Raw genomic sequence first — 11,752 nt, 5'->3', positions numbered from 1 at the left:
ACTAGAAGTTTGCAGGAGCTTTACTCCAGAACAAATTTACTCAATTAGTAATCAAACACAATGATTAATAAAAGCAACAATATAATAATTTCTGGTGGTTAATGTCAAAGCAGAATGGGGTGTGTCAAAAGATGGCATGTGTCTCAGAAAGAACTCAATGACCCCAAGATGTCACCTTCTCCAAACAATAGCCTTACAAAAGTATTTCGGTTTGAAAAATAGTTTTCTTAACAGACAGAAAAAAATCCTTTCCCAAACCTCATGGCAACCATGAATGTGCAATGATTCTCAATCTCTTCTGAACAGCATATGTCTCACTCAGATCATGTACAGTTAAGACACATACCACCATTCTGATCAAGGACACTTTGTTCAAGATAGGCCACATGTACAATGTTTGTCTGTCATGAAAGAGATTCTTCATTCTTGTAGCACAGCTGGTGCAAGGAAACCTCAGGCACAAGCACTTCCAGGGTGTGTTAAAGCAGCAGGTTTGCAGCCCAGAATCCTGAACTATCCCACGCTGACTGCTTGTGAAGCAGGCCACTCCATGTGGGTCTCTAAGCAGGCTATAATTTCTGCACAGTGTGGAACAGCCCAAAGGACCACCTACCAGAACACAACTGCCACTCACAAAGAACCATGCTCAAGGCCTTAAAACACATGACATTTGAAGCACGACAGTATCAACAGAGGCTAGTAGAAGCCCAAGAGAAAGCCTTTCGTGGGCTGTTCTTCATGGCATGGAAAAATTATGAATGACAGTAGGTGTCTTGGAGACAGATCACAATGATGGTCTAGGGAAACTGAAATCTAAGTTGCAAAGAATACTTCATCCCACTATTCTGCAGAAAAATATCATTTATTATACATTTAACTGTGAAAGTCTAAAACACATTTCAAAAATTTAAAAAAACATATAATTAACCCACCCCCCTCAAAAAAAAAAAAAAAAGAAAGAAAGAAAGAAAGGCAAGACATGTCAAACAGGCTTCCATGAGACACTTAAGACCTGCCACCAATTTTCTACTGTTATTTCCAGACAACAGAAGTTGAGTTAAAACTTCCTAATTCTTTATTTTTATATTTATTTTTTAGTTGTCGTTGAACACAATAGCTGTATCCTATTTATTTATGTGGTGCTGAGGACTGAACCCAGGATCTTGGACATGCTAGGCAAGTTCTCAACAACTGAGTCAGAACCCCAGCTCCCCTTCTAATTCTTTATATGGCATATTTCACCATATTATCAAAATTAGATAGATAAATAAAAGTATTAAATAGAAAAGAAAACTATGAAAGACTCTCATGATCATGAATGCAAAATTCCTCATCAAACAATACTTTATTGAATCCAAAAATAAATAAAAAGAATTATGAACACAGCCAAGAGGAAATTATTACAGCTCTGTAAGACTGATGCCACATTTAAAACTCAGTTAAAATTTTCCAGGGACCAGCATACTACTGTGGGAAGTCAAGCCAAGTTGCCCAGATCCACTCACATCAGCCTCTGCAGGGCCCAGGAACACTGCACACATGCAAGGCTGATTCAGAATTAAAAAACCAATTAACATTATCCATAACAACAAAAAGCTAAATAATAAATATTGATTATATCAATAGTTAAAAAAATCAAGAATAATGAAAAAACACTCAAGCTCAAAAAAACACAACGTCTTCATAGAGAGACAGCATGATGCTCTATGCTACTAGAATCTACTGAAGAATCATGAAAAACAATGATGTGACATCAGTGTTGTCGTGTTAATAAATAGGACAATTATTATACTATTGACCACAGGAAGCTGGGCATGGATGCCATGCCTCTGGTCCTTGCCAATCAGGGGGCCAAGGCAGGATGATCCAAGGTTTGAGTCCAGCCAGGGCAATTTAGCAAGACTCTGTTTCTAAACAAAAAATTAAAAGTTTTGGGAATGTAGCTCAATGGTAGAGCAGCCCTGAGTCCAACACCCAGCACCAAAATGAAAAGAAAAACAAACACACACCACTTATACAGAACCAATAAAAGAGAAATACTCATATATAAATCTAACAAAAATCTGTATGACAAAAACTGCTAACTTCTAATAAAAATATTACAGACATGGAAAATATTTGGAGATACTTTTATGTTCACAGATGGGAAGCCTAGTTACCATCAATTCTTACCAATTTTATTTATTGATTCAATATAATCCCAATAAAAATATTTTAAGTTATGTTTTCAGTAACAAAAGATCTGAACAACAAACACAGTAATGAACACTCAGTTCACAGGATGAACACTACCTGAGGTTAACAGCTACTAAAAATCTACAATCATCAAGACACAGTGGTATTTAGCACAGTATAAAAACATTCCACTGATATTTGACAAAGGAACAAAAGAAAATTAATGGAAAATATACTCTCTTTGACAATGTTGCCAAAGCACTGGACATGAATTAACATGTAGAGAAAGAAAACATTCTCATTTCACAAATGTCACAGAGCTCCCAGTGGAGCCTCAGTCTCAAAGTAGCACACACAGCTGGGACTGCAGCTCTAGCAAAGCACCTGCCTGGCACATAGGAGGCCCAGGGTTCACTTGTTGGCACCAAAAAATTGCCTATACATTGTAGTGTCTAATGCAAAACTCCAAACTTCACTAAAATAACAAAGAAGTACTTACAGAGAAATCTGAGCTGGTATGACAGCTTCATATGCAACATCAAACACATAAACTGTGAGTGAAAAACTTGTAAATAGAACTTGATCAAAATGAAGTTTGTGTTTTTCAAAAGATGCACTTGAGAGAATGAGAAGACATGCTGGAGAACTGAACAAAATGTTGTCACAACACATAGTGACACTGGGTTGGTATTCAACATACATGAAGAATACTCAGTAAAAAAAAGTAAGCAACCAACTTGTAAGTGGGAAAAAGATTTGGAAAGACACTCATTCAATAAATAGGCACAGTTAATACGTGTGTGAGAAGATGTTCACCTGCATATAATTAGGAAACTTCAAAATGAACAATGAGGTGCCACCAGATACTCAACTGGAGAGGTGAAATGCCAAACACCAAAAGCTCCAAAAGACAGTGAAAACATGAATCAGCAAGAACCCTTCCCTTGCTCATGTGAATGGAGAGAAGAACACTCTCTCTGGAAGACAGTCACGCTCTTACAAAATAAAGATGGTACACTCTACAATTAATTCACCACACTCCAAGGTGTCTATTCAAATGAGGTGGAAATTATGCACAGAAAACTTCTCAGCAATGACTACAGCAGCCATATCCAGAACTGCCCAAAGCTAAAAGCAAGAAAGATGCACCTTTTAATGCTGAATAGACGAGCTGCAGTTGAACCACACCAAAGAACATCACCCAGAAAGTGAACTCTTCAGCCTGGAAAGATACAGCATCCTTAAAGGCAGACTGGAAAGTGAGAGAAGCCAGTCTGAAAGGCCAAGTGCAGTAAGATTCCAAGTCAAGAACATTCCAGAAGAGACAACATTATAGATGCACTGATACTCTTCTGTATGACATTATTATGTAGAGTATGTGATACACAAAATAACACCACACAGAGGAGGAACCCTAAGGTAAAGGATGGATTTCAGCTGATGATAAAGTGTTGCTTCATCCACTCTCTTAATCCAATGTAGGATACTGATTCAGTAACTAACAAGCATCCAACATCAATGCAAAATATTGAGAACAGTGTAGAGAAGGGTGTTTGATACTGTATGTAATGGCTCATTTGAACTGTCAACCGCAATGGACTAAAAGATACCTGTGATTAAGAGGCCTCTGGGTGTGTCCATGAGGGTGTGTCTACAAATGATTGGCATGTGGAACAGAGAACCAAACTAGAGAGCCTCCTTAGGTATAGGCAGCACCATCCAATAGGACGGTGTCTTAGGTGAAACAAAAGTTGGAAGAAGGAGGAAGCAGCAGCAGAGAAAGGCCTTATTTCTCTAATGGCTGCTGCAATGGCATGATGATTTCAGACTCTGCCTTCTTCACTCTCCCAAAGTGGACTCTCCTGTTTCTCCAGGGAGTTTCCAAAACCTTTGGTCTGAACTAGGGCATCACCACTGATCCCTCTTGTTTTGAGGCTTCAGCCTCTTGGACTCTGCAGCTACTACTTCTCAAGCTCTCCACCCTGCAGATGGCCACTGTGGACATCCAGCTTCGGGTCAAGTAGGCCAATCTAATAAGTCCCCTTTTATAATCACACTTCGTGTTGATGCTGTTCCTCTAGAGAACATTGACTAACAAACTATAAGTCTAAAATTGCTCTGAAAAACAAAATTGATTTAATAAGGAAGTGAATGAACTACCATGCCATAAACTTTAACAAATATAAACATAAGAAACAATATTACATAATGAATACCTTTCACAAATAATAATGCAAAAAATAAAGCAAAGAAGAAAAGTCATAGTTACAAATTTCAAAACTGTGGACAAAAGCAAGGAAACTAATTTTCAATACTATTTCCATTGGAAAGAAACTGGAGGATAAAATTTAGTTTTTAATGTATATTAATTCTTTAGTTCTAGGTGGGCACAATTTTTTTATTTAATATTTATGTGGTTCTGAGGATCGAACTCAATGCTTCACGCATGCTAGGTGAGCGCTTTTTCTCTGAGTCAAAATCACAACCCCTGGATGATAAATCTTTAAAAGTTATTCCAACTGCTGGTGTGGTGGTGTGTACCTGTAATTTCAGCCACTAGGGAGGTCAACGCATGGAATAGGCAAGTTGGAGGCTCTATCAGCAATTTAGCAAGACATCCAGAATGATCCTTAGCACAACAGATAAATTAACAAAAATAAGGTATTCTGCCCCTATACAACTATATAAAATAAAAATAAATAGGTACATAATAAATAGGAAGGGCTGAGGACGTCCTCAGTTGTCAAGTGCCTCTAGGTTTATATCCCACTAAAACACCAGCTCACCTCCAAAATGCTGCTCACACATTGAAATTCTTTTTTTTTTTTTTTAGGACAACATAAGCATGATCAAGTCCCTGGCTTCAATCCCAGCACTCAATACATCAGCAAATAAGTAAACCCCAGTCTACAATACTAATTTTCTTGGGGTGGAGAGTAGCTCAGTAGTAAGAACTTGATAGCCCTCGGTTCAATCCTCAACAGTCCATGTACACACACACACACACACACAAAAAAAAAAAAAAAAAAAAACAACCCTGAAAATATATGTAATGAGTGATAAAAAAGATTATAATACAAAAGATACACAATGAGAGGCAACCAAAAAAATCAATAAAAAGACAACACACTTTCTTACAAAGGAGACTGAACTTTCCTATGATCTACACTCTTTGAAAAAACAAAGAGCATTTCAGTAAATTATGTGAAATTCAGGTCATGGATTATTGTGATTTTTGGGGTGAACTTAGAAAAACTACATCTAAAATGAAAATAGTATCTAAGACCAGTGAAAATATTGTACAGGACAGAGAGAATAGAGAGGGCATTTATGTTACTCCCAAGTTTCATGAGCTAAAAGGCCAGCTCCCAAATGGGTAGCCCTAGGAGGAGGTAATTAGGAGGGAACAGCAATCAGGTGACATGGTGGGAGTGCCTGTGAGAGGATCAGCACCCTTACTGAGACATATATATCTCTCCTTTTCAGAAAACAGGTGTCATTTATTATTTCACTGATAAAGTATTCAGTGCTTTTAAAATGATCACAGTTGGGTATTTTAGGTATTGCCAAAATTGTCCTTAAAACTTCCAATGAAGATGGGTGTGATGGTGCACACCTGTAACCCCAGTGGTTCAGGGGTCTGAGGCCCAAGATAATGTAGAAAGACCCTGACTCAAAAGGAAGAATCTAAAAGGGGCCAAGGATGTGGCCCAGTGGCTAAGCACCTCGGTGTTCCATTCCTGATACCAAAAACCACACAGATAACATAAACCTGTCAAGTCCAGACAACAACACTACTGTCATTCCTGTCATATTCATGAGCTTGTCAACGACTGTAACTAATTTACATAAAATCAAATTCATAAGTTTATCCACCACAGTTTTTGTAGAAATGAATTCATTTCCTGCAGCAATAATGATAGACAGAGTTTCTCTGTATCTTAAGTGGCATTCTGGAATCTAGGACATGGATTTCAATTGGAAATCATTGAAAAGACAAGATCAAATCTAACAAATTTCTATGCATACTCAGGGGTAGCAAAAGATAAATTAGATGCATTTATTTTTTGTTGTTGTTGTTTGTTTGATTGTTTTACTGTTCTGTTTTTTTTCTTTGGTTTGGGATCAGAGATTAAACCCAGAGGAACTTTACTGATGAGTCACATCCCCAGACATAAGGCCTGGCTAAGTCGCTAAGGCTGTCCTCATGTTTGCAATCCTACTGCCTCAGCTTCTGGAACAGCAAGGATCACAGGTGTGCACCACTGTACCTGGCTGTAATTGTTTTCACAATGGAAATGTAACTAGACTTTTTAAAATCCACTTCTTTCTTGCCTATTTAATAATAGTCCTTCCCATTTGGCTCTGAAAAAAATAGACCTGGGCCTCAAAATGTGAGCAGATCATTGCAAAGTGATACACAGAAAGCTTTGGTGCTGAGGGAGCACACGTGTGTCAGGCTCAAGGGGCAGGGAAGGTCCCTGACATCTGGGACATAACCTCTCCTGGTCTTGCTTCCTGAAAGCCTCTAGAATCACCCTCCCAGGGACCTAGACCATGACTCCAGTCTACGAGGCTTTTCAGGTTTGCACAGCTCTGCACTGGGGTGGGTGTTGCTTATGCTCTGGGAGAGGTTTTGCTCCTTCACACTGTGAGACTAAAAGGGCAGGAATCACTGGTGACCTGGCCCCTCAGCACCAGTATCCACAGGATGACTGGCCACCTCTCTCCAGGAAATGGGAACAGCTTTGGAAAAACAAGGTCCCAAGGAAGTAGCTGTCTAGATGAGGGCTGTTCCAAGAGATTCCTCAGCCCAGAGCCCCCAGCAGCTTCCCTGAGAGGCTGTACCCCACACCTCGGGCTGTCCTCTAGGATGAGCTGACCCAGGGCCTGAAGTTCTGTTCACCCTGCAGGGACCAGGGCAGCTGTGGGCACCTTGGGGCAGCTCCAGGAGAGGACAGTGGCTGAGGATATAGGACCCTGTGAGGTGTCCAAAGGGAACCTCTGCCCAAAAAATCTGACATGGTGTCTACACCTAAGGAAGATAAAAGGAGAAGCACAAGGCTTTTATAGCTGGAAACTCAAGTTCTCTATACAGTTGCAACTACATCAAAGAACCTTCAGAGTACTTGACTTGGCTAACCAGACCACCATGAGGGTGGAAAGGCAGGATTCTGTATGGAGAGCAGAAAGTATCTTGGGCTATCTTAAGCCCTTTAATAGCCAATTATCTTAATTTCTGTATCAGACCACAATTCTCAAAACTATTAAATTTCTCAGAATATATCACTACCCTTACCAGACATCTAGTCCCCACCGTCTACCAAAGTAAGAATGTAATAAGAACAGTCAGAAGAGATTTTTTTTTCTTCCTTCCTTTCTTTCTGTAGCCCACCAATCTGATGATCCTACCAATGCAATTGGTTAATGTAGTGATACACAGTTTCTTTTATATAAGTTCATGTAGGCCAGGCACTGTGCCACATGACTGTAATCCCAGTAGGTTTAGAGGAAAAGGTAGGAGGATTGCTAAATTCAAAGTCAGCCTCAGCAAGTTAGTGAGACCATAAGGAACTTGATGAGATCATGTCTCAAAATACAATCTAAAAAGAACTGATTGTGGCTCAGTGATTAAGTGCCCCTGGGTTTAATCCTTGTCTTTCAGGGTGGGACACATACATCATTTAGGGTCACTTGAATCCATGTTCCTGAGTATGGTCATTAATATTTAAATCAAAATGAACTATTTTCCATAGCTGGGATTGCCAAAGCCTTTAATGTCAACAGCTTGAGAAACTGAAGCATGAGGGTCAGGACTTACAGGCCAGGCTGGGCAACATAGCCAGACCCCATCTGAAAATCAAATTTAAAGAGTTGGGGATTAAGAACAGAAGAATGAATCAAACACTATTATCCTATGTAGAAATATGACTACAGGACTGGTGTGAATCCACATCAAGTACAACCAGAAAAAGGAGCAGTTACACTCCATTTATGTGTACTGTGTCAAAATGCATTATAATGCCATGTATAACTAATGAAAAACAAATTTAAGTAAATAAATGATCTATGTCAAATTGGGGCAGGGGGGCTTGGAAAATAATCCAAGATTCAATATCCCTAGGTTCTATAAACAAATGCTTTTTTCCTTTTAAAGTAATTATTTTGAACAAACACAGGGAACTATTAAGTGATTATTCTTTCCCCTCAAGTATAATATTCACAAATAGAAAACAAATGCTTTCAAAAGTGTTCTTCTTACCAGGGACAGTGGCACAGGCCTTGTTAGAATGGCCTTAGGCCTGAGCCCAAGCAACTCCATTTAAAAGACCTGCAGTTTCACCAGGCACATCCACAGATCCCTCCAGAAAGGCCTCAAACAAGTTCCTTCCCCTCACCCTGATAAAGAGAGTAAAGATCGGGGTGGAGTTGACCCCAGGGTAAAGGATGTCACTGAGAAATAGGGTGATAGCTGATAAGGACTGAAAGTGTGATCAAAAGCCCCCAAATTTAGTATAAATAATAGAGCTGATGAACAGGAATTTAGCCAACAGAAAAAAGGATGCATTTGACCTGAAGAGCCTGATGAGAATCTGATATCCCATCACTTGGCATCTTTCCTGAGTCTCTGTATGATCCTCACTGCTCTCAAACTCTACTGTCTCCTCTGGACCTTGGTGAAAGCTGCAATTCCTCCCTAGGACCCCCTCCTCAAAGGGTCCTCTGCTCCACACCAGGAAAAGCCTGCCTTGGTTCCAGACCTGGTCACCGAGGTCTGAGTGAGTGTGCATCTGCTGGATTCAAAGCCTCAGACATAAGATATTTGAACTTAGCATGCAGAGGGAATGTCTGTCATTAGCTTATCATGATTAACTGTTTCCCAGTGCTTAGAATGAATCTAGAATTGTTTGCTGTGAATTAATTAACCTAGAATTGTTTGCTGTGAATTGATTATGTCTATGGCAATGCCTAGCATTAAGGATTGTTGTTTTCTTGATTAAGAACCTATACAGTTAGGGCTGGGGATGTGGCTCAAGCGGTAGCGCGCTTGCCTGGCATGCGTGCAGCCCGGGTTCGAACCTCAGCACCACATACCAACAAAGATGTTGTGTCCGCCGAGAACTAAAAAATGAATATTAAAAATTCTCTCTCTCTCTCTCCTCTCTCTCACTCTCTCTTTAAAAAATAATAAAAAAAACTATACAGTTAAACTGTATTGAGTAATTTGAGTGAATAGAGCATTGAAAGGGGAAGAAGTGTGTGGACATTCTTTATTTCTCCCCTTGACTGCATAAGTCACAGTTTTGCCCCCTCCAGACAGCCCAGTAATCGCAGGAACTTTAAAGGCTGAAGCAGAAGTGAAGCCAGATTTACAGATAGATAGTTAGGCAAATTGGGTCTAATATTATGTAAGATAAATAAAACAGAGGCCATTATAGAGAATGGAGTCCAGGAAACCAGAGCAGCAATTGAAATGTTAATGTCCCCAAGGCAGGAATCCAGTCTAAGGAACTGTTAATCATAATCCAAAAGCCACCCCAGGTCCTTTCTGCCCAGATTACTCCTCCAGCCCACCAATCTCCCACCTTTTGGACCTTCCCACCTGCATTCTATCACTGCATCATAATGAGAAACAAAGTGTGGGGAAAGCGGAAAGAAGACTTTAGCTATAAAAGAGGGAAGACCTCCCCCTTACAGGGATTCCACCTCTTGGGTCCCCTTCTTCCTGCGGGGAGAAGTCTTTTCTGCTGTCCTTTAATAAACCTTCTACTTTCCCCTCCACACTTGCCTCAACGTGCTTCTCTGGTGATATACTTCAGCATTCGGGGAAGCAAGGACTCGTCACTGGTAAACAGCGGTAACAGAAGGATCACAGGTTGGAGACCAGCTTCCACACCAAGTGGGTGCAGATCTCAGAATTCAGTAAAAGTGGAGGCTGGGGATGTGGCTGATAAAGCTCCCCGAGTTTGGGTCCCCAATTAAAAGAAAAGAACTATTCTCCCCAATATTTCACTAGATGAAAAGTGACAATTAGCGGACGGTGTGCATTTGGACCGAGTGGGAAGAACGGACGTCTGGCCGAGCTGTGAGGTGGAGGGAAGGTGGGTTTTAGAGGCAGGAGGCGCCTGCAATTTGGGGGACCTACAGCAGCCTCCGGAGGAGCTCCCCTGGGAGGAGGAAGGTGCATTTGTGGCCCTGCTTCCTCCACGTTGGGAACAGTGGGTCGGGCCACCAGTAGGGAGCAAAGGGGACACCAGGGACCTGAGCCGCCCTTCCAAACCCAGGAAACCAGGGAACAGGTTCTAGGGCCAACCGCCAGCGTGCAATCTGCCACGCTCAGCAGCTCCCTTCAAAAACCCCAAACCCAGTTCACCCCACGAGGCCAAGGGACAGGGCCACGACTCCGCTGCGCTCCCCAGCTCACCAGGGCACCGGGCCCCAAGGCAGGTTGTGCCGCGTGCCTTCAGCTTTGGTCGCAAACTCACCATTTTTGCCTTCTGTGGTGACCTGGCATCCTCTCGAGGAACCTCGAGGCACCTGAGATGGGGGTGACGGGGGACACAGGCAGCGCAGAGTCACCTGAGTCCCTGGAGCAGAAAACCCTTGGCTTGAAGGATGAAAGGCCAAGTCGCTGAGGAAGAAAAACCCGCGATATTGCGGAAGCCCGCCCTTCCTCTCCCTCTGCGCACTGATTGGGCAGTTCCCCCAGCATCCGGGATGGAGGGCCTCCAGGCCCGCCTCTGCATCGTGACTGACAGCCCGCATCATCCAATCACTGGCTGAAATTGGGTAGAGTGACATATTCCTGGCTCCAGCCCTTTTCAGGTTGAGCTTTTCAGCTGTGCTGGGGACTAATCCAGGTGGGAAGCCTTGGCTTAGCCTCTGGTACAGAGGGGACACCTGGCGCTGAGCTAGGCTTCAGCCATAGAGTGCTTTCCCAGCATGAGGAGGCCCTGGGTTTAACCTCAACACAAAAACAAAGCACAGCTTCTCTGGGAGATTAAAGCTAGAGGAGCCCAAGGTCAGGTCAGCGTCTGCAAAGAGTGGGACCCTCTCTTTTTATTTTATTTTTTTTTAAGTTGTAGATAATACATTCTCTATTTCTTTCTTTTTATGTGGTGCTAAGGATCGAACCCAGTGCCTCATGTGTGTGAGGCAGGCATTCTACCACTGAGGTACAACCCCAGCCCCGAGAGACCCTCTCCTAAAATAAAATGAAAAGTATGGGGATGTAGCTCAGTGGTCCAGGTCAAACCCCACTGGGTTTATTCTATATATATATATATATATACCTCAGGCAAATTAGAAAGACACTGTCTCCATATTTTTTAAACACTCTTTAAAGCTATCATATATACCCCACATATATATGATATCTAGTAATGAAAACAGTTTGAAAATTATTTTAGTAATTCTCATTACCTCCTGGCCTCGGGTCTTTGAGGAGGCAGCCTGAGCTATAACAGGAAACATTTGGGGTTGGGACTGTGGCTCAGTGTTCCATCCCCAGCAGAGAAAGGGGTGGGGTGTGGGGAGGCAGGCAACCCTCTCAAACAGCAATGTGCAGCGGAAATAA

At 41.7% G+C, this 11,752-nt stretch overlaps 1 protein-coding gene across 1 annotated transcript in view; it reads right to left on the bottom strand.

The window, feature by feature from the left end:
- Window positions 1-11,388, bottom strand: part of LOC144371992 (uncharacterized) — an 82,150-nt gene extending 70,762 nt beyond the window's left edge. The window contains exon 1 of the mRNA XM_078035368.1: window positions 10,662-11,388. Within this exon, the coding sequence (XP_077891494.1) occupies window positions 10,662-10,664 (3 nt within the window). The 5' untranslated portion in view covers window positions 10,665-11,388. The remainder of the gene's footprint in view (window positions 1-10,661) is intronic.
- Window positions 11,389-11,752: the final 364 nt, after the last annotated feature.

This window comes from Ictidomys tridecemlineatus, chromosome Y (assembly GCF_052094955.1).
Source record: "Ictidomys tridecemlineatus isolate mIctTri1 chromosome Y, mIctTri1.hap1, whole genome shotgun sequence".
Lineage (NCBI taxonomy): Eukaryota > Metazoa > Chordata > Mammalia > Rodentia > Sciuridae > Ictidomys > Ictidomys tridecemlineatus.
The sequence above is the reverse complement of the archived record's forward strand: the minus strand, read 5'-3'. Positions and strand labels throughout refer to the sequence as shown.